Below are 27,860 nucleotides of genomic sequence, written 5' to 3' on the forward strand. Positions count from 1 at the left end.
TAGGCATAGTTACAATAGTTATGAAAGCATTTTCACAGTTTTTCTAGTTAAAATTGGATGCCTAAAGTTTGTGGTATACAGCAATAAGAGAGAAAAAGTGTGCCATGGTCCAAAGCATAACAGCATAGAGACTGGAATATTTCAAATAGATTTATTGCATAAATACAGGGAATTAAAAGTTGAATGTATTGCTATTACTTTCCATTAGACCATGGGGGTTGTGAGGAGTGTGAAAAACAAACTTAACTTGGCATGAGTGATTCAGATTCACAGCTGCACTTAAGAGAATATTAACTCTTTTGCTTGTGGCCCAAGACGATGCTAGCTAGATAATAGATTTAGTAGCAATTGTACAACAACGCATACATTTTAATAAATAAATGTCATTATATTGAGCTTCACATGCCCTCTAGGGGGCAGGTTAAGACAATGAAGATGGTGAAAATACACAAGTGAAGTTTCAAATTTGCCTTTAAATAATGACAGTCATTTTTGATGGAATGTGTACATTACAGAATTCTTTGGTTATTTTAATATTACTTGTTTTGTGTTACATCATCTTTGAAATATATACGAACGGAGATAAAGATCTGTGTCTAATAGGGTACAACAGGGTTAAAGTCCCAGTGGGGTAAAAGGCGCCTTCTCACTAAACACTAAATAGCAAATAAATTGATTTTGAGGCAATTTGATCTAATTGTTAATATTTTTTTTAAATGTTGCAAATGAAAATCCCTGAAATATTTATTGTGAGAAAAAATACTTTCATTTTAAGTTTTGTTCAAGGTGATTAAATCAAACTTTTTTTTTTAAATAACTGTCCAATAAGTGAAAGGATGGTATATGGGGTGAATTTTAATCAAAACCACAGTTATGATGAACAGTTTCTTTTCACACAAATGATGTAGTTCCATCAATATTCAGCAAAAATAAATATTTATATATTGATGTGACCAGAAAAAAGCAAATCTCCGGTGTGCCTTTAGCCCCGTTGCAACCTTTGTGCCTTGTTTTGAGTCTCGCATTCTCTGCAGGTGCTCAGTGACTTATGACTTTTGGACAGGTAATGTCTTGATGGTTGGAGTTTGACATAACTGAGACATTAACATCTCACTCCAAATCCAACTGTGTATACCTCACACACTGTATAGAAAGAAAAAAACATTATTTATTCTTTCACAGTTGGCAACCTATGGTTACATTGGTTTAGCTTGTCAGAAGGATTTAAAACCATTTAATCCTTGGTTCATAGTTCAAGGCTTAAATTCAGACCGCAGTGGGTTGATTTACATCCTCCAAAGATCCCCTGTGTGACAGCACGTGGCTCATTTGCCCTTCAAGCTGCTCAGATGGAGAGATACCCAACAGGGCAAAGCTGCTGTTATTGCCTAGGAATCCCACAGGAACTATAATGACTGATTTGCAGAGGCTGTGAAATATGGATCTTTAGCATTAGCTCTTAAAAACAGAAAAACACCGTTGAAGTAAAACCATATGTAATCCAAACAGGTTTAAAATGGCGTCACATACTGAAGTGAAACTTGCAGATCAGGTTTTGATTTTCTAATGCACTTTAGGATAAATCCTAGTGGATTACATTATATTTGGATTGATTATGTACATACATACATACATATGGAGCATAAATAATTGTTTGGTAATCCACAGGAGTTAAGAAAATAAAAGAATAGACCTAATGGAATAGAAAATAATGTTACGGTTCAATTAGGAGAGTAAACATAAAAAAAAAATTTAAAAAAAAAAGAAGAAATAGCGTGGTCACTGCCCAACAACAACAACGACATAATAAAATAGAACTCAATCTTTTATTCTGTCAACATAGCAACCCTTTCCTGTTGCTATGCTACTCAGCTACTCAAAGGAGAGAACATCATTGGAATTCACTGAAGCACATTAAAAAGGTCAAACTCAGATCTCAGTGGGAAAAAGAACTAAAAGCATTTATAAAAAGGTATTAAAATAGTCTAAATTTGATAAAAGGCCAATGATAAAGAATGACATTTTTGGTATACAGGCAATTAAGGCAAGTGTGAATCAGTGTGTATGTACACTTTTATATGCAAGGCACCCGAGAAATATTTCCATTCTTGAAAATATTTCAAACAAGCCAAGCTGTGGTTTCATAAAACAGTCCATACTAATTCTGCAATAGCAACAACAAAGGGTTCCACTAGTGTCACTATGCTCAGAACACATAACATGAGAGGCCACCTATGTGCAATTAGAGTGTAATTAGAGAGGCCATCAATATAAGAATTTAATGTGGTCCAAATCCATTTAGTCAAAATAATTATTTGTATTTATTACCTCACTACTGACCACTTAAAGTCAATCATACAACATCTAAAAGATTACAGGTTATATATGGAAATAATGTCTTAAAGTTTCATACTAAATTAGACCCAGGCTGGAGGCATAGTTCAAAGTTAAAATATCCCAATTTAAAACTTTTCTATTGAAGTAGGAACTTAATATTTCTCTTGTTAAGTCAAGCATGCCCAGTGTCCTTAAGTGCAGTTCACACTTCATTACAGCTCAACAAAATAATATTACTCCTGTAAAACATTAAAATGTCTACAGTGCAGCGAATTAAACAATGTCAACCTTCCTGCTTGTTTTTAATTCCGGGTCAGTGATTGTTGGCAGTCTCCCCTGTTTTGCCCCATCTGTTCTTACCCGCAACCAGTCCTTCAGGGAGGACAAAACAACACTTAACATCCAATTCTCTCTTCTAATTATGGACTTCAACTAAAAATCCATCTTGTGATAGAACCAGTAACAGCGGTACAAGTTCAGGCCAGGTCTTTAAACCAGGCTGCCAGGCCAGGACACCACAGTCAATGTGACTTTGTTCTTCTGCAGCTTCAGCATTGGGATCAAGGAGGAGTTATTCATGCCAACTGTAGTGACTCCATTCACAGCAACAATCTCATCACCGCACCTGCAGGAGAGCATAAGTTGGTCTCAATAAACTCACTCCACTCTGTTACAAAAGAATACAGACTTACATTATAGCATGTTTCAATGATGAAAACTAGAATGCATCAGTCAACTTTGCATAAAAACAATGTTCCATAAGTCATTGATTCCCAACCAGTTGCTTTTTAAAAAAATACAGTTAAAAACTAGTTAAAAGGAACATTTCAGTTTTGGTGTCGATGAAGGGGCACTTGAGCTGATGGGGCTGTGGAGGTCGAGAATCATCACTTCAAGTGATTAATCTATTCTATAACAATGTTACTTTTAAGGGGACAGGAGACTCACTTGAGGCGTCCATCAAAGTGGGCTGGGGTTCCAGGCACAATGGTCTTAATAAAGAAGGGCTGCTGGCCGTGGCTCTCTTCATAACCCCCCACGATACTGAAGCCCCAACTCTCACTGTTGGTCTTCATCAGCATAATATCTCGACACCAGTGCATGTAGCTTGTGATTAAAAAGAGGTTGGAAAATCATTAACTTTTCTCACATGCTTGCATATACTGTAAAAATAAGAACTGTCTTTTAAAAAAAATCAACAAGGATTACAAAATGATCACACAAGTTTTGCACAGAACATAATATGGTTTATGTTGTGTTTTATGTTTCTTTGGCATCTAAAAGGTATGGATGCCAACATTATCACACAGGAAGTCGGCATGTTGTGTCTGAGAATTAGATCACTCTGAATGTGTGTTTCGCATTTCGCTAACACAGACTGATATTAGCTAAAGAGAACTCAATCAACCGTTTTATTTTTTGCACAGGTAGTCGTGATTAATCACAGATTCTGAAAGTGCTTGAATTTGACTTATTTTATCTTATTATACTTATTTTACTGTCAAAATGCATTTATTCCCTTCTTAAAAAAGAAAAATATATGTAAGAATTTTTAATTAACATTTTCTTAAAGTATTCCAATTCATAAAGTAGAAATACACTAAAACAGCAATTCAAGCAGCATTAAACATTTCCTAAAGTCTAAGTGAGAGGTTGACTAACCGAAAGAACTAGTCCCCATAGGTTGAGAATTCACTGCAATGGACATTAAACCTCTTAAAACTTCACCCTTCACAATGTTAATAATGGCTATTCACTCTGCTATGCAACTACACGGGTATCACACTTCTCAGCCTCCCTGGTAAAGTTTACTCCAAGGTGCTGGGAGGAGGGTTCGGCCGATTGTCGAACCTCGGATTGAAGAGGAACAATACGGTTTTCGTCCTGGCCGTGGAACGACGGCCAGATCTTTACTCTTGCAAGGATCCTGGAGGGGGCCTGGGAGTATGCCCATCCGGTCTACATGTGTTTTGTGGATCTGGAGAAGGCGTATGACCGGGTCCCCCAGGAGAGACAGTGGGAGGTGCTGCGGGAGTACGGGGTGGGGGGGTCCCTGCTTAGGGCGATCCAATCCCTGTATGTCCAAAGCGAGAGCTGTGTCCGGGTCCTCGGCACAAAGTCGAGTTCATTCCATGTGGGGGTTGGTCTCCACCAAGGCTGCGCTTTGTCACCAATCCTGTTTGTGATATTCATGGACAGGATATTGAGGCGTAGTCGGGGTGGGGAAGGTGTGCGGTTCGGTGGGCTGGGGATCTCATCGCTGCTTTTTGCAGATTGTTGTCTTCATGTCATCATCGGTCCGTGACCTTCAGCTCTCACTGGATCGCTTGGCAGGCGAGTGTGAAGCAGCTGGGATGAGGATTAGCACCTCTAAATCTGAGGCCATGGTTCTCAGCAGGAAACCGATGGAGTGCGTACTCCAGGTAGGAAAGGAGGTATTGCCCCAAGTGAAGGAGTTCAAGTACCTCGGGGTCTTGTTCACGAGTGAGGGGACAATGGTGCGGGAGGTTGGCCAGAGAATCGGGGCAGCGGGGGCGGTATTGCACTCGCTCGATTGCACCGTTGTCACGAAAAGAGAGCTGAGCCAAAAGGCAAAGCTCTCGATCTACCGGTAAATTTTTGTTCCTACCCTCACCTATGGTCATGAAGGCTGGGTCATGACCGAAAGAACTAGGTCACGAGTACAAGCGGCCGAAATGGGCTTCCTCAGAAGGGTGGCGGGCTTCTCCCTTAGAGATAGGGTGAGGAGCTCAGTCATCCGTGAGGATCTCGGAGTAGAGCCGCTGCTCCTTTGCGTCGAAAGGAGTCAGTTGAGGTGGTTTGGGCATCTGGTAAGGATGCCCCCTGGCCACCTCCCTAGGGAGGTGTTTCAGGCACGTCCAGCTGGGAGGAGGCCTCGGGGAAGACCCAGGATTAGGTGGAGAGATTACATCTCCACACTGGCCTGGGAATGCCTCGAGGTCCCCCAGTCAGAGCTGGTTAATGTGGCTCGGGATAGGGAAGTTTGGGGCCCCCAGACTTTGGATAAGCGGTTGAAGATGGATGGATGAACTCTGCTATATCGAGTTTTGAACTCCAAATGAAAAGCGTTTGCAGAGAATGTCTTGTTTTGCTTTTAGCGCTGGCACTGTCCATGTAATGATACTTTATTCAAATTGTACGATTGGAAACACAACACGGTGCCAGGAGATGCTAATGCTTCACTTCAGCGAGTAATGTGAAAGCAGCTTTTCACAGGTCCCATCTGGGTTGGGTTTGTTTTGTACACAACATACAGTTAAGAGGTTGTTTCTTCATCACTAAATCATTGACACGGAATCACTGTTGTGTGTTTGTGGTGTGTCTGTCAGTGTAAGGATCCTGGACATATTGCAAAAGGTTCTGCTCTATTCCAACCAGTTCTGAACTGAGCTGAATAAAAATTGGTAAATGCATTAATCACGCTAAAGAAAAATTAACGTATTAAACATTTTAAAATAATCGCATGTATTTATGTGTTATATTTGACAGCTCTAATTACAAAACTTTATTTATGTATTATGTGAGTTTACATGATTTAAAAAATACTTTCTAAAAGTACTACTCAATTACGGAGTGCACTTTTAATAATCTACACCAAAACATTTATCTAGGGAGCAAATTTAACTTGAGCTTTGCCCATTTCTGTCCACCAACCTGGGTAGGCCCAGCCAGCAGGTCCATAGAGGAACCCAGTTAACATTGTCCTCTTTGGGGGCCTCCAGTGTGTCCATGTCATCTGTACTGCTAGATTCTCCATCCTGTTCCTCCTTGTCAGCAAAGGTTTGGATGACTTGTAGTGTTACAGTGTTCTGAGCAGCCTGAGCCTTTAGCACAGTCACTGCCTCATTGTAGGCCAGCTGGGTCAGGTCAATACCATTTATGCTCAGCAGTACATCACCTGGTCAACAGCAGCCATGACAGCACAGTATTGAACAAACATTTGAGACATAGAGAAACCAAGTATTGACAAAGAAATAAGGAGAATTGATAAATGACAAGTGTGAATATGCACATAAGGAGAATGACAGATATCAGACCTGTTTTGATGGTGCCGTCTCTGTGCAGGCAGCCCACTGGCTGTACACTAGTGATGTAGACGGGCAAACGGCTGCGGCAGTCCCTACCGCCTGCAATGGTGATGCCCAGAGAGTGTCGAGGTTCCTTCTTCAGACTCACCGTCTTCTCCTGACTGGAGAACCCACCTGGAGGGTCCTATAGACAGATAACACACACAAACATATCAAACCACACAATAAAAATTAACTGTGTTAATGTAGTCATGACCAGGTCTAGATAGAATCTGCTGACTTTTCAGCGTTCACACTTCACAGGTTCACACTTTCAGCATTGATTTTTTAGAACAATCTTGGGAATGGATTTAAACATGGTAAAATATGTTAATGCTGAAAGTTCTAATCTGTTATTGGTAGCATTATAAAATTTGCCAAAATATATTATTTTAAAATGGATAGTTCCAACTCTTTATTCTTACTGGACGAGCAGAGTGTAAAAAAACTATATTAAGTAGGGGGCCTGGGTAGCTCAGCGAGAATTGATGCCTACTACCACCCCTGGAGTCGCGAGTCCAGCCAGGTCTCCTAAGCAACCAAATTGGCCCGGTTGCTAGGGAGAGTAGAGACACATGGGGTAACCTTCTCATGGTCGCGATTAGTGGTTCTAGCTCTCAATGGGGCGCATGGTACGTTGCGTGTGGATCGTGGAGAATAACATAAGCCTCCACATGCTGGGAGTTTCCACGGTGTCATGCACAAGGAGTCACATGATAAGATGTGTGGATTGACTGTCTCCGAAGTGGAGGCAACTGAGACTTGTCCACTGCCACCCGGATTGAGGTGAGTAACTGCGCCACCACAAGGACCTACTAAGTAGTGGGAATTGGGCATTCCAAATTGGGGAGAAAAGGGGATCAACATTTTTTTTATACAAATAAAAAGCCTATATTAAGTTGTTACATTGCTTTGCAAACACAAACAGTTAGGATAATTAACTATATTACTAGGTGGAAAATTGCTTGTTTTGATTATTATTATTAATGAATTAATTATAAATTTAACTATTTATTGATTTTACATTGGCATATTTTTTCATATTGCTGGAATTTGGAAAACTCTGCTTCAAGTTGTGCCTGAGAACGGCCTTACCCATAGTAACACAGCTTTAATAAACACACAAGGGAGGAGGAGGATGTGTAGAGCTTTGCGAACAATGGGCATTCCAATTCTGCAGAAAGCTTTCTTCAGAATTCTGTACACGCAGATTCCGTGTTGGCCTGGTAATGGCCAATACCAACAATTTCCAATAAATCACATTTTACTAGCAACTGAAATTCTTCTAAAATGTCTTCTCTTTCTGTTCAAATAACTTGGGGGATGGGTGAAAAGTGAAAGCTGAAGACACGTGCCTTAAGACTCCTGCGGTGAAAACATTTGTAAAGACAAACATTCCAGATCCTGCAGCGAAGCAGAGAGATACGTTAAAGTGAGCAGGTCTGACACACTGCCATCGTAACTCAATAGATTTTGCCCAAGTCCACTCCTTCAACTATTTTGGAGTCTTGCTGGAGTATCTAGACCTCCAGAGGGGGAGGGCAGGTCTCTTCCTACCCAACAGGAAGGCCCTTCCTCCCAGCATGAGTTAAGGCTTTATCTCCACAGGTGAAAGCTAACTGTCACCAGCTTTGATCCACAGATACAAACAAACACAGTGGCTGCAAAAGTTCAGAGAGCAGCACCCCGGTCCTTTTGATCAGGGACAAGTCCCAGAAAGAGTGGGGGCATCAGCTTTCATCTCCTACTACCCAGCCAGTATGTGCTATAAGTGTCACTAAAGCAGGGTGTGACCGGTCTTTGGGTGAAAAGTGATCTTGCACACATTGCAGGCTTTGACTAAAGAAGCACAGTATATGAAACATGCAAACATGCTATTGTAAAGTGAGCATAACTGTAACTACAATGTAGTTTTGGTTTCCTTTTTGACATGCATAGATAAATATGTTTATATGCTCTATAGCTCAAGTTGTCAGATCATCTGTGCCACAAACTAGTAGGCTACAGCTCTGACTATTCGTTAAGCCAAGTGTACACTACAAGACTCCAGCTCGTCTCCCGAAGTTATGAGTCGCTGACTGATCCGCGATGAGAAGTCTCAGATCTCATGACAAACGGTGTTGTAGTGTGCACATGCAAGTAACATGCCGAGACTAGTCACAGACGGTACGACAGATTTCAAACCACCTCAATATCTATACATCTTGTCATGCGTGGGCACTGCTTATTTTTTCCTTTGCAAATAAGCGCAAATCAGTGTGAAAATGGGTGCTAGCCATTCTTTCATGTTTGTTGACATGTTATCAAGAATTTATTTCGTTATTTTAATTTGAAAATACAACAATATTTTGGGTGATCTGTATAAAACAGTACAGCGCTAAAGACAGCTGTAATGGCCTGTTTTTTACCGGTTATTTGCATAGTTAAAAGGGAAATTACCGTACAAACTGAAATTGAAAAAAGCAAATGCATGAACATGCACAATAGGGACACACATATGAAAAGGACGCACACTGAAGCTCAGTTACAGGTGCTGCACTAAAATAACTCTTTCTGCTCTAAACGTCATGTTTAGGGCTGGGTATTGATGCAGATCAGTCCATTACATCAGTTAATGTCTTGAAATTTAATAAATTATGCTGCATATCTATTTTTATTAAATTTTTAATGTTTGCTTGCATAATTTGTACTTTTTAAAAGTATTTATATTGATCTGTAGAGCATGTGCTAAATCGGTACATCTCTTTGACTACCACGTATAATGACAGAAGACATGTGCATCCATGTGTGATTAGAATTACATTTTTATTTTTTATTATTGTTAATCAACAACTGTGTAAAAATGTTTTTTACCCAGTACTAGTCATGTTTGCAAATATTTAAGATTTTTTGAACTCTTTTATTCTTTTGTTTTTGTGCCTTATTACTATTCAGTAAAACATAGACGTAATGATTGATGTTTGTCCTCAAGAAATCAGAGACTCTCCCCTCGAAATCTGAACACAAGTGGTCAAAAGAGGTGACCGAGTGTAATGGTGATGTGTCTCGCTTGTACTCTTGTGACTGTATCACCCAAAACACATCTTAATATCAGGTGTACACAGGGCATCAGTCAGGGATGAATGGTCATGTCAAGTACGTTTCTTTACCTTCATATATGTGGAACATCGCTTGAAGTACTGCGGTTCAGGGCCCCTCCTGGCCCCTCTGATTTGTCCCTCACCCACCTCATCAGAGAGATCAGGAAGCCTCATTACTACGAAGTTCACCCGCATTTCACTTGCCTGCCACATACATAACAGAGAAATAATCAATTACATTTACAGTCATCTGTCACTGCCTATTCTATAGTCAGATCATGTTGAAGATTAAAAGTGACAGATTTCTTATTAGTGGTTGATTTCAAGGTCTTGCAGTTCTCACTCAGTACGTTTACATGCACATTTATTGAGCTACCGCAGGTCTTTAAATAGTCAAGCAACAGTCTTCACCAGTCTGTCCAAGTATACATTACAAAGCATTAATTAATATTTGAAGGAAGTACATCAGCTGAGGAAGTGTTAAATACACGTTACTCATCACCTTTGTATTTCCAAGCATATGCAATATGCCAAGGCCAACTGCAATCCAATTAACACGTATACATGCTGGACGAAGAGAAGCTACAGTGGCATTATATAGGTCAAATAGTCCAGCTTAGCAAAAATCGACTTGTATGATTTCAGTCAGACTAAATCATTTACATGTCATTTTAAAAAGACAAATTGTGGTTTAAGACGACCGAAAATTTAACTTTTAAAGTGCATATAAATTGGCTGACTGAATTGAGAAATTTCCTCCCCTCTCTTAGTACCTGTATGATCTGAGCTGCGCTCTCTGGGCTGCCATGTCTCAAGTCCTGTCCGTTGATGGCCAGCACTTTGTCATTATTCCGCAGTTTCCCATCTTTGGCAGCCAGGCCTCCAGGCAAAAGGTCCAGAATAAAGACTCCTGGCTCCTCAGACTTCCGGATGAGTTTGATGCCCAGTGGTTCAGAGCGATCGCGCTTCACCAAGGTGACCTGAATGACAGTGCCACGGTTCTGGTTGGGATTGGACAGCTGTGATGGGGAAGAGGCTGACGGTTTTGCAAGTTGTTCCGGGCGGGGCTTGAAGCCCTTTTCCTGCATTACGGTTAGCCTGAGACGGGAACATGACTGCCGAAGCACAGCGATGGCACGACTGTGGGGGATGGATGCAAAACTGACATCATTAACCTGCAAATAGGGAAGACCACACTGTTAGTTTAAATATGCCAAACAGATACATTGTTATTAAACAAGATAACAATAACAAGATCTTGTTATTAAAGTGATAATTTTTCATGAGGAATCAAATTGTTCCATATTTTGACATATAAGGATGTCATTCTACTATGCAAACATACTGTGAATTTCAGAACTCAAAACTTAATTATATTTACTTATTTGGCAGATGCTTTTATCCAAAGCGACTTACAAAAGAGGAATATAATACATCATAAGCAAATCATCTTAAGGAGACAGCAGCATGAAAAGTGCTGCATTACAAATTTTACTAGAATCAGAATAGTAGTATCAAACACAGATTAGAGTTCAACAAGAAATATATATATATATATATATATATATATATATATATATATATATATAAAATCAAAAGTAACAATGCAGCTGGTGGCCACACCAGATACTGACTAAGTACTGCAATGCATTTCCTCCTCATGGACTGCAGCAGATTTGCCAGTTCTTGCTGCGAGATGTCATCCCACTATTCCACCAAGGCACTTGCAAGTTTCTGGGGGGAATGGCCCTGGCCCTCACCCTCCAATCCAACAGGTCCCAGACATGCTCAATGGGATTGAGATCTGGGCTCATCGCTGGCCATGGCAGAACATTGACATTCCTGTCATGCAGGAAATCATGCACAGAATGAGCAGTATGGAGTAGGATGATGTCTTCCCTGTAACGCACAGCGATGAGCGATGAGATTGCCTGCAATAACAAGCAGCTCAGTCCGATGAAGCTCACACACACTGCCCCAGACCCTCCACCTCCAAATCGATCCTGCTCCAGCGTACAGGCCTTGGTGTAAAGCTCACTCCTTTGACGATAAACATGAGTCCGACCATCACCCCTGGTGAGACATAACCATGACTCGTCAGTGAAGAGCACTTTTTGCCAGTCCTGTCTGGTCCATCGAAGTTGGATTTGTACCCATAAGCGACATTGTTGCCGGTGTTGTCTGGTAAGGACTTGCCTTACAACAGGCGTACAAGCCCTCAGTCCAGACAGTCTGAGCACTGATGAGGGATTGTGCATTCCTGGTGTATCTCGGGCAGTTGTTGATGCCATCTAGTACCTGTCCCGCAGGTATGATATTCAGATGTACTGATCCTGTGCAGGTGTTGTAACACGTGGTCTGCCATTGCAAGGATGATCAGATGTCCTTGCTGTCTCCCTGTAGTGCTGTCTAAGGCATCTCACATTACGGATATTGCAATTTATTACCCTGGCCACATCTGCAGTCCTTATGCCTAAGGCACGAACACACAGATGAGCAGGGATCCTGGGCATCATTCTTTTGGTGTTGTTTTTCAGAGTCAGTAGAAAGGTCTCTTTAGTGTCCTACATTTTTATAACTGTGACCTTAATTGCCTACCGTCTGTGAGCTGTCTTCACAACCATTCCACAGGTGCATGTTCATTAATTGTTTATGGTTCATTGAACAAGCATGGAAAACATTGTTTAAACCCTTTACAAAAAAGATCTGTAAAGTAATTTGGATTTTTACGAAATTATCTTCAAAATACAGTGTCCTGAAAAAGGGACGTTTCTTTTTTGCCGAGGAATATCACTAGTGAGTTCATTAATTCATGACTATTTTAAGATGTGTCAAAGAGCCAGGGTATACCATTACTATATAATTATAAACTGTAATTGTTTATAATTACTATAAACAATTACAGGTTTAACACAGCAATTTTTTTTATATAATTTAGAGCAGCGCTATTCAACATGTGTCCCACGGGCCACATGTATCCTTAGAGCGATCTTTTTTGCGTTATGACCATCAGAAAAAGAGTTAATAGTGACCTATTAGGATTTACGCTAGTTCTCTACATCGCTGAATCACATTAGAGAGGGAATTCAACTGCAAGAAGATGAGCATGGCTGATGTTAGGACAGCATCTGTCAGTCTTGCGCGGTCCGTCAATCAAACATGCACGCTCGCAATCTCACTTCAACACGGCGCTTATCTGTCCAGTCTCTTGAATAGCTCATCAGAGATATGTACTTGTCATGACAAGAGTATTTCCAGGAAAAAATTACAGTTTTGCATGCAGTGATAGTGTTTTGATGCCTTCTCACATATGCTTACGTGATCTACTTAGGTGCAAAATGCTAAGGGAGGTGAACAAGTCTTTATGACTTGTTTCTGAAGGACTTTTGGTGGAATTTGGGATATATTGCTTTTATTTTTGAACATCCCTTATGTTTAAATAATTACTCAAATGGATAGTTCACCAAAAATGAAAATTATCTCACTATTTCATCACACTCATGCCATCCCAGATGAGCATGTCTTTCTTCAGAAGAAAACAGATGTAGATTTTTAGAAGAATATCTCAGCTCTGTAGGTCCATACAATGCAAGTGAATGGAGGTCAGAACATCACATAAATGCAGCATAAAAGTAATCCATAAGACTAAGTGGTTTAATCTATATCTTCAGAAATGATATGATAGTTGTGGGAAACAGGTCAATATTTAAGTCCTTTTTTACAATAAATCTCCTCTTTCACTGACTCGTTCACTAAGATTTATAGTAACTATGACTTAAAATGTGTCTCATCCACAAAACGAAGATATTTTTTCTAAATAATAATCATTTGTTTTCAGCAAAGGAAAGAAAGTTATACACATCTGGGATGCCAAGAAGTTGAGTAAATGATGAGAGAATTTAAGTTTTTAGGTGAACTATCCCATTAACTAACATTCCAACATTCTTACTATAAAATGTTTTACTTAAATGTTTCATGAACAACAGCCTCTTGAATTTACTGGTGCCAAAACAAAAAACATCCAGTGAGCGGCAGTTCTGTGGATGGAAACACCTTGTTGATATGAGAGGTAAAAAAAAGAGAATGGTTCTAACTGACAAAGTCTACGGTAACTCAGATAACCGCCATGTACAATTGTGGTGAGAAGAAATGCATCTCAGAATGCTTTGAGATGTGGGTTGGTGCTGTTTTAGTGGCACGAGGGGGACCTACACAATATTAGGCAGGTGGTTTTAATGATGTGGCTGATTGGTGTATATAATCATAAAAATTAAGAGAGCGGCACTCGAGGGTACAGGAATCCAGCTTTGCGGCCCCTGACCTTTCAGAAGTTGAGTAGCCCTGATTTCGAATTTTTTAGGACAATGTTTAATTTAGGTTCAGTCTAGTACTTGGTAGGTAGCTCAATCCTGCTTGCAGAAAAAGTACTGTCCAAATACCAAATGGGGGTAACATCTGAAATCCAATTATTTCAAGAAATAAGATATCTAAGCCATCCACCAATCTCTTCATGAGCAATATCTCCCTTGAAAAGTCAGAGGAGCTCTGCTTGGGATACAAATATTCATAGGGCTGCTGGTTGGTCTTATTCACATATCCACATATATGATCTTGAAGAAGACAAGATGAGCTAGAGGCATTCATTCAAACTCAGTGTGGACTTTTAATGTGAAGCCAGTCGTGCTGGTTTGGTTTACTTAGGCATTGCATTTCAGGATGGCCAGGGGCAGAAATCCTAGGAGAGCATAGGATTGTGGGAACAAGAATGTACATTTGCTAAACTGAACACAGAAAAGAATTGTAACTATTTGATTGCAAAAGCAAAGCATCGTGTGTTTGGTCATTTCAATCATGTCACCATTATCCACTACTGTACAATAAAAGTAAAACGTCCACTATATTGATTAAGAGCTAAGGCCAAATGTTAACATAAAATCACAGACACCCAGAGTGGAAATGAACATTTAACTTAATTTAATAGATGCGCTTTGTCCATTTCATAAATATTTTAACAAATATGACCCTTTCTCTAATAGCCTAAAATAGCAGAGAAATAAATATGCAAGATAACTCTGCAGTCTACACAGCCAGACACAATTTTTAATACATTATGCTGCTTTATACTGGTTTGACCATGTAAATGAGAGGTGCCACTGTGTAACTAAATTTCTAATGTCTAATCCTCAAAAACAACAGATCTTCATGCCATGAAATTCCACATTAAGGGTTAAAGAAACACATTCAAGCTAAAATCTAACATGAGAATCACAGGGTGACCCACATTCCATATTAGATCCACACTGAAACTGTGTGAATCAGCTAAATATAATTAATTAGATCTTGTGATAATTTGACAGATGTCTGCTGAATATATTTGGACAAACCTTTATGCTATATGACAGAATTTTTGTGTTCATCAGCAGATGGTTACCTTTTTATATGGTTAATCATGTGCCAGTCAGTGGGAATTTCTACACATTTAAAATGTGACCTTTATACAGGGGGACCTGACTGAAATGTAAACACAATGACACTGCAGTGTGTACATTGACAACATAAGGTTTGGATTGAAAAAGACTCATAAGACTTGTGGAAAATATCCAACACATTCAGTCCATAGATAACATTAGTCAAAACAGACAAAAACAGCATGGTGATCTCAGTTATGCCTTACCTCTAGAATGTGATCTCCTGGGGCCAGCTTGCCATCCCGACCAGCCAGTGAATCATGCACAATCTCCTGTATGACAATGTTGCCCAAAGGTGTGTCTTTCCCTCCCACTATACGCAATCCTAAATCCACCTCTGGCTCTTCCAGAAACAGCTCCACCACAGTCGCCTCCGCTACGAGACTGGATCTCAGAGGGGTGTCTGTGAAACCATCATAAACTCCATTTACACCTCACACATGCTGAGATTTTATCTGTCAAGTATTATAACATATAGCATTAACTCAAATGTTTTGTTGCAGATTTATGGTTGTCTTGGAATGATTCATTTATCTAAGGAAGCACAGAATGTATGAGGTCATATTCTCTTGAGATAATGAGATGGTTGCTAGGTAACTTAGCTATGATTAATAATCAAGACTACAGGTCCAGACAAACCCCTGAGGAGGTTTACTGCTTTAAGCAGATGTGTGTCAAGAGTGAATCTCTAGGAGCATAAATGTTCTCAGACAGTGAAATGTTGATGACGGTTGGTTCAAATGCCATAGTGTATTTTGCTGGAATATCAGTAGCATCCTGGCACTCCTAAACCACTTTCCCAGAAGTAGGAGGGACACATCAATGATTCACTTTGTTTTGGTTTACCCAAAAGTAAACACAGCTGCAAATCAATTTCCTCTGCTTGACACAGTCTGTGCTACAATCTTCTCACCGTTCCTTCTGAGCTACCACAAATCAACATGCTACAACAACAACAACAAAAAACACCTATGACATGCTTTATTATATTCTGAAGCAAATCCTTATCAGACAACATACAGTGATACAGTAAGGAGATAAATGTGCAAGTTAGGAAAACGCACAGGTATTGAACACATTTAGGGAATGGAGGTGGCAGGTACATACAATGGTTTTTGCACTTCTTCTAGGATGAAAAACGTGATGTTAATGATTTTGCAGGTTAGTGTATGGAAGAAAAGAAAATTATGCAATTGTGCAAACTGAAGGATAAGGAAAACGTTTATTACACAATTTATGTATATGTAGCTTAGGCTTTATTCAAGCTGTCAAACCACAAAAAGAAACCACTTGTTGAAAAATAGCCTATATACAATAACCGCTTTTCCACTATCGAGCCAGTGCAAGCATGGCCTATCAACTGGTCAGCCAGGGTCAAAATCCTCAGACCTAGAGCCGCTAAACCAAAATTTATATGCATTCTCACCTTCGGGCCAACTGCCCCACAGCTTTGCCCTAAACCCACCATTAATACTCCACCCTTGTGCCAACATCACACCCCACCCATTTCACAAGCAAGAGGGAAAATCAAGCTGACGTATCACTCTGGAGAAAACTAGCTAGCCCTCGAATTGAACATGGATTTGTACTGTGCCTGCATTTATTCCCCCCAAGCCTATACCGTTGTGTGCTGGATACACAACTTGGCAAGTTCAGCGACAATATACTTAATCACATCTTTTTTCAGGAGATGCTGCGTCCATCTAACGTTGCACATATTCATCAGCCAAAATATTAGTGCTGAAACCTCTGACCTGACTCAGCGAAACTCAATCTTTGACACTGACCCCGCCTCGATTCCCAGTTGGCCTTCTTTGGTCCAAGGATAATCGGCAGGACAGGGTGCTTTGGCTGTTGTCCCCGAAGAAGCTCTGAGGAGGCACAATGAAGCCCCAGAAGTGACAGTGGGAACACAACTGGCCTTGGCAAGCATTAGCACGCCCTCATTTTGCCCGATAGGAAAAACGTGGCTAATTAATCTTCTAGCCTAGGCTTAAGTCAATAATAAATGTCCCTTGATAATAATTTGGGTCAAATGTTATGTAATTTAATGAAAAACATTTCAGTGGCGTTCAGAATTTTGACAAGTCGTTGTGGGGCATGCGTTCATTCATTGAAAACAATGGTTTCGAATTTTAAGATGCTGTGTTTAGTTTGCCAGATGCATCCAGGGTGCGACCCCCCCCTTGGTCAAACTTGGAGAATCAAAAATTGTCAAAATACAAGGATCAGGCTACTCTTATTATCTTTGAGGGTACTATAGCTTCACAGAAAGTGATACTATACCATCTTCACCCTCCTCAAAGGCAGGATTGACCAGGCCAGTTTCACTGGTTTGAGTTGTGCGTGTTATTGATGGGGTGAATTTTGTATCTGTCAAGTCTCCATCTGATTTGCTTCCCTTTAACTCATTCCAGGAGGGTCTTTTCTTTCTCTCTGCCTCCTCCCTGAGCCGTTTGAATGCAGGACATCTGAAAGAGAGTGCAAGCAGGAGAGAGAGAGAGAGAGAGAGAGAGAGAATTAGAGTATGGTGAGACAGAACTCCAGCATCATTACTCAGTGGTTTGCTGTTAATTAACCTACAAGACATTAATTACCAGATCATGGCAGCAGTGGTAACTAAAAATACCCTAAACACAAACTAATGCTGACAACTGCTCTGGATCTATCATATTCAAAGGTCAGCATAAAACCCAAAACATTGTTTAATGGTTTCAGTGCAAAGCGTTGGAGTGGGAATTTTCAGTACAGATAAGAAGGTAAGCATATGAGGAGAATATTCTACTGCATTGCAGGGATGAGAAAGGCAAGCTAGGAGCCGAATCATATCTAACCTGGGTCTCATCATGTCAATACCTCCCTCCCCATCCCTGAAGCCACCACAGCTGCTCGCTCTGTGTTTACATTAGGTAACTCCTGCCCACATGAACTATCAGCCAAACAACCTTTAGCCCTCACTATTACATCACAGCAGACAAATGTGATCAAACAGTACAAAGATCCATGTGAGGGAGATGAATGCTGCGGCACAGGGTTATTGTTCTGCATACAACCATAACCACTGGAAGTAGACTGTGCAGAGATCAACACTGTGGCCAATTCTATATAGATTTCTGCCATTGAATCTTAAAGAGCAGTAGAATCTAATAGTGTATACAATGGGAGAGTTGTAGGACTACTTGAGGCTGAACACAGAATACCACCTAAATCCTAACTAAACAGTCAAAATGAAAGACGTTCATTCATTGGTTTTGCTTGCAAGAATTCCTGTCAGATGGTCACCAGTCTGAACTATCTGACTTCTTCTGAACACATTTAATGGTGATCATTCATGTGATCTCTTTATTAGATCATTATGTAAAAAAAAGAGTCACCCCTTTCAGGAGTCAAGAACCTCTACACAGTCATATGGTCCACTCACATCTATTCTTTAATCCATCTCAGCTCCCACAAATCTCTCTGCTCACATGAAACCTGCATAAGTGGGATTCCATACATTTTTAGCAACTTTCTTAATGACTACTTTAATACAATGTGTACTTCTTATTTGAGTTCTCTGAAAACGATGCACATGCGTGCAAATAGTTTTGACTGTGCAGCAGGGATAACTTGCAAAGAATTTACACATTCCTCTTGCTATATTCTTTGACTTGACTCCAGTTTATGTATGCATATAAACTTATTGAGCACTTTATTAGGAACAACTGTACACCTACATATTCATGTGATTATCTAATCAGCCAATCGTGTGGCAGCAGTGCAATTCATAAAATCATACAGATTCACAGCCTCTGTGCCGTGGTGATATGTAAATAGGTATATACACTCACCTAAAGGATTATTAGGAACACCATACTAATACTGTGTTTGATCCCCTTTTGCCTTCAGAACTGCCTTAATTCTACGTGGCATTGATTCAACAAGGTGCTGAAAGCATTCTTTAGAAATGTTGATAGGATAGCATCTTGCAGTTGATGGAGATTTGTGGGATGCACATCCAGGGCACGAAGCTCCCGTTCCACCACATCCCAAAGATGCTCTATTGGGTTGAGATCTGGTGACTGTGGGGGCCATTTTAGTACAGTGAACTCATTGTCATGTTCAAGAAACCAATTTGAAATGATTCGAGCTTTGTGACATGGTGCATTATCCTGCTGGAAGTAGCCATCAGAGGATGGGTACATGGTGGCCATAAAGGGATGGACATGGTCAGAAACAATGGTCAGGTAGGCCGTGGCATTTAAACGATGCCCAATTGGCACTAAGGGGCCTAAAGTGTGCCAAGAAAACATCCCCCACACCATTACACCACCACCACCAGCCTGTACAGTGGTAATAAGACATGATGGATCCATGTTCTCATTCTGTTTACGCCAAATTCTGACTCTACCATCTGAATGTCTCAACAGAAATCGAGACTCATCAGACCAGGCAACATTTTTCCAGTCTTCAACTGTCCAATTTTGGTGAGCTCTTGCAAATTGTAGCCTCTCTTTCCTATTTGTAGTGGAGATGAGTGGTACCCGGTGGGGTCTTCTGCTGTTGTAGCCCATCTGCCTCAATGCTTTGCTGCATACCTCGGTTATAACAAGTGGTTATTTCAGACAAAGTTGCTCTTCTATCAGCTTGAATCAGTCGGCCCATTCTCCTCTGACCCCTAGCATCAACAAGGCATTTTCGCCCACAGGACTGTCACATACTGGACGTTTTTCCCTTTTCACACCATTCTTTGTAAACCCTAGAAATGGTTGTGCGTGAAAATCCCAGTAACTGAGGAGATTGTGAAATACTCAGACCGGCCCGTCTGGCACCAACAACCATGCCATGCTCAAAATTGCTTAAATTACCTTTCTTTCCCATTCTGACATTCAGTTTGGAGTTCAGGATATTGTCTTGACCAGGACCACACCCCTAAATGCATTGAAGCAACTGCCATGTGATTGGTTGATTAGATAATTGCATTAATGAGAAATTGAACAGGTGTTCCTAATAATCCTTTAGGTGAGCACATATATATATATATATATGTGTGTGTGTATTTACTTCCACTTAAAAAAAAAGATGCAATATGGCATGCACTTACCTGTTGTGCAGATGGGGCTGCAATTCACAACGCTGCATGTTCTGCTGGCACTCGCTGCGGAATGGGCACAGCACGGTAAGTTTGTCCAGAAGGTTACGCACCAGCAGGCTGGAGGCTCGGCATTGCTGCAGCTGAAGCCGCTGGCGATCCACGGGGCAGAAGTCCTGATCATGGAGGAAGTTGCTGAGGCACTGGAAGCAGTATGTGTGGCCGCACGGCGTGTCCATGGGCTGCAACAGTGGCTGCAGGCAGATGTGGCACACCAGCTCATCATCCACCTCATCCTGGTATTCATACAAGTGACTGTCCTGAACTTCATGGCACTGTCCACATTCCTTGCACACCCGTGCCCACCTTACGCCACTCACAGGTGGAGACGTCTTGGGCTCTGTCATGGCCTAAGATTGAGAAAGCTGGACGTCTGCAGGTCCGGAGAGTGAGCTTATGACTCTTTCTCGGCCTCCAAACACGATGTAAGCCTCATCAGATAAGAAAGTGGAAACAATAAAAAAATTCCAATCCAGAGAGAGAACAAACAGCGAGCTGCTTCATCTGCGATCTTCCTCTGAGGTTTCTGTTGAAAAAGAGAACAAAGGAAAACTGAAGCTCAAGTCAGGCAGTCTTTTTTTTTATTTGGCTCATGCCGGATGGACAGGAAATGACATGGATCCACTTAACAGTAACAATATGGGGAGAGGGGTGCAGCTGTATCCTTTCCATGAGTTTCCCACTCAACAAGAGTCTGAGTTTGGCTAACTATCACTTTTCATGTCATTAAACAGGTTAAGCCCCATGAAATGGCAGGAGTTCAACAGTCAAAACTCACCAAACAGGGAAACAAAGGAGCTGCTCTAAGAAAGAGTAAAAACTCCTAATTAATGGTATAGAAATGATAGCCTTGTTGTTAATGACTCCTTCATGCCCAATCAGCAGTGGGGAACTTCCCCCTGTGAGGCACATAATCTCTGCTAATTCCATCTACAATGGAACTTTGTGCAGCGTAACCCTAAATTCCACATATAAAAAAAAAAAAGACATCTCACATAAAATGCCATAATTCAATGATGCTAATACTACACCAAAAATTCAATGAAACTCAGCACAGTTAATTAAAGGTGAAGAAACAATTAAAAACAATGTCCTGAATCAGATGTTTAACAGCAAATTTGTTAGAAACATAATCTATGCTGAATTTAATAGTCCCGGCACCTCAATGGATGAGCAAAACAACACACTGTCTGCCATGTACTGTATGAGGTAGTAAATTTCAATCATTCTTCAAACCCACCTCTGATGGCAGCGCAGTCAGACTCCCAGCAGCCACTGCCTGAAAACAGGAAACTCAAGCCCAACAGCTGTGCTGGCCGCCTGCAGTCTGACTGAAACCAAAGCCCATCATCTCAGCTAGGGACAGAGTGTGTTGTGTGTGCATGTGCATGCAAGGACATCCAGTTAAAGGGGAGCTCAACAGAGTGGAGAGAAACGTATAGAGTCTGGCTGTGTCGACTCAGGAGGAGGGGTTGATAGAGTGTGTGTGTGTGTCAGAGAAAGAGGGGGAATGTAGACTGCTGATGTGGTACTAGTGCAGGCATTGCATTCTAAGAACCAAGCGGACCAATTACACAGCGAGCTGCTTGTGTGTGCGTGTGCTGCCGAGGTCAAGCAGGACATTATTTATTACTGTTCTCCTTCAATATTCTACTGATAACTGTACAGACATGATTCTGTGAGCTCAATCATTTACTCAAAACAAGTGAATCTAAATCTGCAAATTATAAACCTAACCACTAGTATCACATCACATTGAACTATAGTTACATTAGTACTGCACTTTAATGTAAATAAATAAATTTTCTAGGATACTGTTCTCTGATTAACAGGATGTACAGTAGGGCTGCAACTAACGATTATTTTTATAATCGATTAATCTAAAGATTATTAGAACGATTATTCGACTATTCGGGCGATTATTGTAACGATTAATCATTAGCTTTTAACTGACTGTGCCCGACTTCAAAGGTTGTATTAAACGGGTTTACTAACAATAAATATTACATATGATCTTTTAAAAATACCTCTAAATGACATTCACTGAATTAAAGGGGAAAAACTACTTATTTTTGTTTAATTAATAAAAAGATTCCCTGCAAAATATCCTATTGTTATCAAGTGTTTTTGTCTTGTATTCCAATTAACATAGTCTAAAAATCCTTAAAACAAGATACATTTACTTGAGAAACAACATATGAGATATTTAGACTTAACTATAAGTGTATTTTTTCACTTGTTCATACTTCTTCCAGTGCAGTAAAGAAAACATATACTCATATTCAAGACATTTGCTCTAAAAGCAAGTCTAAATATCTTAAATGCTGTTTCTCAGGTAAATGTGTCTTTTAAGGTTTTTTCGATATTTTAAAATATTTAAATATAAAAATGTATTAAATATTATATTCAAAATTCTCATTTAACAATTTTTTTCTTCTGCAGTATAGCTGCTAAAGTAAATGTACATAAGGAGTTTTAGAAATTAATATTAGAAAACAAACCAAAAAAAGACAAATAAATAAAACATTTGCATTGTATAATGGGCTAAGACTGCACCCTCTCACCTTTTTGGTCACTTGATTTCGATCCATCTTTAACTCACAAAAACCAAACTCTTTCTTCTTTATAGAGCTGCGTATCACCGATTTTCTTCACCATAAGATACACACAGTGACACTCATATTATAATTCACTATGTCATGAGCAATCACTATAAACAAAATCTAGCTGTGACGAGCATCTCAGAGAGTTTGAAACTCTCTTGCGCTGTTTTTCACGTGACTCATAAGTGGCTCTGACCACACAGACAAATGCTAGTTTCGGAGATTGTGCTAATTTATACAGCCCACTTCCTCATTAGTTGAACTTTAACACAGGGTGAGATAAATACAGTATATAACGACACAGTGTTTCCTTTCTAGATGCTCTTATTTCACGACAACACTGCTTATGTATTGACTTATTTCGCATTTTTGTATTATAGTACTCTGCGATCTACATCACCTTAATCTGTTTGGAAATCTTGTAGTGCATCTGGACTGTGAGCTGTTCTTTCTTCCTCTCCTCAATCAAGTGCGAGCTGAAGTGCTGCTCTCCCGCATCATCATTAGCATTTAAGATCTCATATTGTGTTAAATTAAATCAGACGATATTCAGCAACGAAAATGTTTTATTGTCAACGTTGTCGATAATGTTGACTAATCATTTCAGTTAATGTACAGTAGAAAAATATATCCATTATTACAATTTTTTTATTTTAACAACACAGAAAATTATTTATACACTTAAATGGATAGTTCACCCCAAAATGAAAATTCTCTCATCATACACTCACCCTCATGTCATCCCAGATGTTTATGAATGAATTCTTCTGCTGAACACAAATGAAGATATTTAGAAAATGATCTCAACTCTGTAAGTCCCTACAATGCACGTGAATGGTGACCAGAAATTTGAGGGTCGAAAATGCATATAAAGGCTGCATAAAAGAAATCCATATGACTCCAGCAGTTAAACCTATATCTTTTGAAGTGATATGATAGGTGTCGGTGAGAAACAGATCAATATGTATGTCCCTTTTTACTATAAATCTCAACTTTCACTTCAAAATGTTAAAGGTTAAGTGAAAGTGGAGATCTGAAAGGGAACTTAAATATTGATATGTTTCTCACCCACTTATATCACTTCTGTAGACATGGATTTAACCACTGGAGTATGGATTACTTTTATGTGGCCTGTATGTGGTTTCTGAAGCTTGAAAGGTTGGTCACTATTCACATACATTCTAAGGACCTACGGAGCTTATATATATTCTTCTAAAAATCTTAATTTGTGTTCTTATTTTTTTAGGTGAACTATCCCTTTAAAAATACATTGAAAGCTCCATGCTTTCAATGGAATTCTAAAGGCCAAAGTATACCTTAGTTGCTGATCGCTCCGCGCAATGACATTTTTTCATCAGCACTGACCTCGCATTCATGACATAATGTTAAGTACTACACAAATTATTATTTACTCGTCCCTCTTTCTCTTAAAAAAAAAAAAAGTAATAAAATAAAGGTTACATTGAGGCACTAACGATGGAAGTGAATGGGGCCAATTTTTGGAGGATTTAAAAGGCAGAAACGTGACGCTTATAACTTATAAAAGCATTAACATTAATTCTTCTGTTAAAACTTGGATATTATTTGAGCAGTAAACATTTTTAAATTGTCATTACAGCTTTAGGTCATCATGGCAACAAAGTTTTAAAATTGCATATATCTTTACACAGAAAAGGTTAGCAAATTATTTTATCACACTAAAATCATGTGAACATGCATATTGTTTGTCTTGTGGCCATACTTTTGAAAGAGTGAGTATTTTAACATTTACGAATTGGCCCCATTCATTTCCATTGTATGTGTCTCACTGTAGCCCAGAAGTTCTTTGTTTAGAAATTAATTTTGTTGTAATGAATACTATGCCACAAATGCTGTCGTCTGAGCTTAATTTATATTGACCCTGGAATATTGTATTTAACTCAAAGCAAGCATGCATGATTAACATTCTATATCATAAAACCCCAGATCTTGTGGAGTAGTGATGCATTTTGCTAGTCATTTCCACAAAGGTCTACTAAGACTGTGAACCTGGCTAAGATAGATAGACTCTGTGTGTGAACTCATCTCCTGTATGTTAAAAAATATATATGTTTCTGACCTCTCAAGGTTGCACTACACACACCTCCCGAAGTACACAATAACTAATTTACCTGTTTGTGGATTACACAGTCTCTGAATGTTGACAGTTTCAAAGTCCATATAGTCTTTCCAGATGTTTTAGGCAACTGGTCAATATTATCAAGCTGTTGATGTCATAAATCAACACTGTTCCAGTCCACTGCTTACAGACCAAATGGTAAATCAAAGAAAATTAGAACATGCTCTCACCTACCCAATTTTGCCAGGGACCATGAATCATTACCTCAGCCACACCCTTAGAGAATAAATACATGGGCAATACCACAGCCTCTAAAGCACGACTTTGTTATTAAGGTCTGCTAGTACACTGATGTGTTCAACAGTAATGTTCAAGTCGATAGGAATCAGAGAAAGGCTCATTAAACTTTATATCTGTTCTACTCATGCATGCAGATTCTCCGATCAACAATTTTATGTCTTAATATAGGAACAATTGTATTCAACCTCCAGCATAACAACAAGCAACACTTTCTATTTTCTCTTTGCCCATTTAAAATATGATCATTTTTTAAAACACAATACCAGCAATATCTTGGAAAATGTTATTGTTTTGGTGCTTGCCATTTCACTCAATATCAAAACAAAAGAACAGAATGTGATCTAATCTCCATTTAGAGATCACTTGAAAACATTCAACAACATTTCCAATTCACTTCCACATATTAGGCTATATATGACGTTTCTAACCTTCTGAAATGAGTCTAGGTGGTATTAAATTACCTAAACTCGTAAGTAGTTGTGACGAGAAAGAATCCATAAATCATTCATCAATCAGCTGACAGTTGAAGCTGATGTTAACATGGACCCCAAATGCCCTTGACTGCACATTTTGAGTACAGATGCGATACAAATAACGTATTTGTTTTGTTTTTTTCTGTGTAACTCTGTCCGGTTGCTTTTATCTTTAGTAAAATGCCCAGTCTCCAGGATAACACCTTAAATTTGTCCGCGGTGAAAATAGTGTAGTCTTCGCATTAATGTCCTTTTACATACGTCAATTTATTCGCATTTAGGGATCATTAAATTATTAAAAATAGCCAAGTGCTGAAGTTACAGCACGTACGGTGTGTTTTTGTGAAGGCTATTGTGTAAGAAAAAGCTCGCGCTCAAGACCGAAACTTGTCGACTTACCTGTGTGGATTTCCCGGAAGTAATAAAACAATGGTCGAAATAAAAAACACAAACAGTCCTGGCTTCATCTAAAAGCAAAAAGGTTTATACCTCATCGTATCACATATGTACTCGCGAAAAGACTTTAGGCTAACTATTCAAGCCTCGTTGGCGGCGCACTTATCATGAGTTTCGGACAAACAAGTAGGCTAGGATCTGACGCTCTCACAGGAAGTTTGCGCAGGTAGAATTTGAAGCAGATTCACGTTTGGACCAGAGCGTGGCGTGCAGGTGACTATGCGGAAACGCGGGAATAATAGAATGCATAAATTGTCTGTGAAACATGCAAAGTCAATATGATTTTAGAAACATGTTTACAAACTGTATATAGTGCACAAAATGAAATTAGCAGTTTGTTGTGGGGCAATTGTTAGACATTGTCATATGGAGCTACATCATGGAGTCACTATAAAAACACAAAATTCACACCTTGAAAAATGTTTTTAATTTTTTTTTTTTGTTTATTGCTAATATAGGCCTACTGTGTGTATTTATTTATTTATTTATTTATTATTATTATTATTATTATTATTTTACTAAACATCAATTTCTATGGCTTTTTAATGGATTATAAGGTTGATGACTCCAGGACCATTTTTGTATTTTTAAAGGAATTCACCCCAATTTATTTTTTATTTAACAGGGACAATACACTAGGCATTGTTACACACAGACAACCGATGCGGTGTACATAGGGCATATAGCATGAAGCTAATTTGCATCCCTGATTAGGTTTTTACATATAATCAATACAAAAACACAATCATCACAAGAAACAAAACAAATACAAACACACATATGAACATGCATATACAGATAAATATGTGTGTGTGTATATGTTGTACCTAAACGATCAAACAATGGCATATTGACATACAAGTACATATGTAACTTTATACAAAGTCCCAAAACTGAAAAAAATGAAAGCCCCAAAATGAAAATTCTCCCATTATTTGCTTACTCTCATGCCATCCTAGATGTGTATTCGTTTTTTAGAAAAAAATATTTCAGCTCTGCAAGTGAATGGTGGCCAGAACTTTGAAGGTCCAAAAAGCACATAAAGGCCAGTAGTAATCCATACGACTCCAGTGGTGAAATCCATATCTCCAGAAGATATATGATAAGTCTGTGTGAGAAACACATTGATATTTAAGTCCTTTTTTTTTTTTTTTTTTTACTATAAATCATCACTTTAACTTTCTTCTTCTCACTCTTTCTTCTCACCCACACCTAACATGTCACTTCTGGAGATATGGTTCGAACCACTGGAGACTTTTTGTACCTTCAACATTTTTGTTACCATTCACTTGCATTGAAAGAACCTACAGAGTTGAGATATTCTTCTAAAAATCTTAGTTTGTGTTTTGCTGAAGAAAGAAAGGCATACACATACATGGCCATCATTCATTTTGGCATAATTCATTTGTACAACTGTTAAGTGTCCTCATTCAAACAGTTCATGTGTAGAATTGTTTTATGGGTGCATAATTAACAAATTAATGGCATTGACATTTACTAAATTCTCTGAACAGTTTTCATCATCTTGCAACTGAAAGCAATGCAGCAGGAGTATTTCTAAAAACAGAACCACTCATATTAACTATAATGTTTACTGAATAGCTCTGTGCTGTGATTCTTCACTTCTACTAGAAATTGGAGAGAGTGGAAAAGAGCTCCCTAAATGATGTCCAATAAAGTAATAATTCTTTGTTTGTGATCCTGCCAGTTAAAAGGTCTTTGACACTTGAACAGTGTCAGCCTCTACCCCCTGCAGGATGCAAGGGAAGTCTCAACCGTCATAAAACCTCTCTACTGAGGCTTGTTCCCACTGTGATTTATAGCCC

General features: G+C 39.3%; 1 protein-coding gene across 5 annotated transcripts; it reads right to left on the bottom strand.

Annotated features, from left to right (window-relative positions):
• Window positions 1–144: 144 nt before the first annotated feature.
• Window positions 145–26,188, bottom strand: LOC127659650 (ligand of Numb protein X 2-like). 5 transcript variants are annotated; one of them, XM_052149563.1, is made up of 11 exons: window positions 25,978–26,188; window positions 20,057–20,630; window positions 17,260–17,444; window positions 16,761–16,844; window positions 15,180–15,376; window positions 10,279–10,680; window positions 9,575–9,709; window positions 6,396–6,570; window positions 6,013–6,256; window positions 3,286–3,444; window positions 145–2,962 (listed from the first exon to the last, which is right to left on the bottom strand). In XM_052149563.1, exons 2-11 carry the CDS (start codon window positions 20,449–20,451, stop codon window positions 2,827–2,829), a joined length of 2,112 nt encoding a protein of 703 aa, XP_052005523.1. In that variant the 5' UTR covers window positions 20,452–20,630; window positions 25,978–26,188; the 3' UTR covers window positions 145–2,826. The 5 variants fall into 5 exon arrangements, with proteins under 5 accessions (XP_052005523.1, XP_052005525.1, XP_052005524.1 ...); XM_052149565.1 differs by lacking the exon at window positions 25,978–26,188 and adding an exon at window positions 24,858–24,879; XM_052149564.1 differs by lacking the exon at window positions 25,978–26,188 and adding an exon at window positions 21,345–21,461.
• Window positions 26,189–27,860: the final 1,672 nt, after the last annotated feature.

The sequence above is a fragment of the Xyrauchen texanus genome, chromosome 19 (genome assembly GCF_025860055.1).
Source record: "Xyrauchen texanus isolate HMW12.3.18 chromosome 19, RBS_HiC_50CHRs, whole genome shotgun sequence".
Taxonomy (NCBI): domain Eukaryota; kingdom Metazoa; phylum Chordata; class Actinopteri; order Cypriniformes; family Catostomidae; genus Xyrauchen; species Xyrauchen texanus.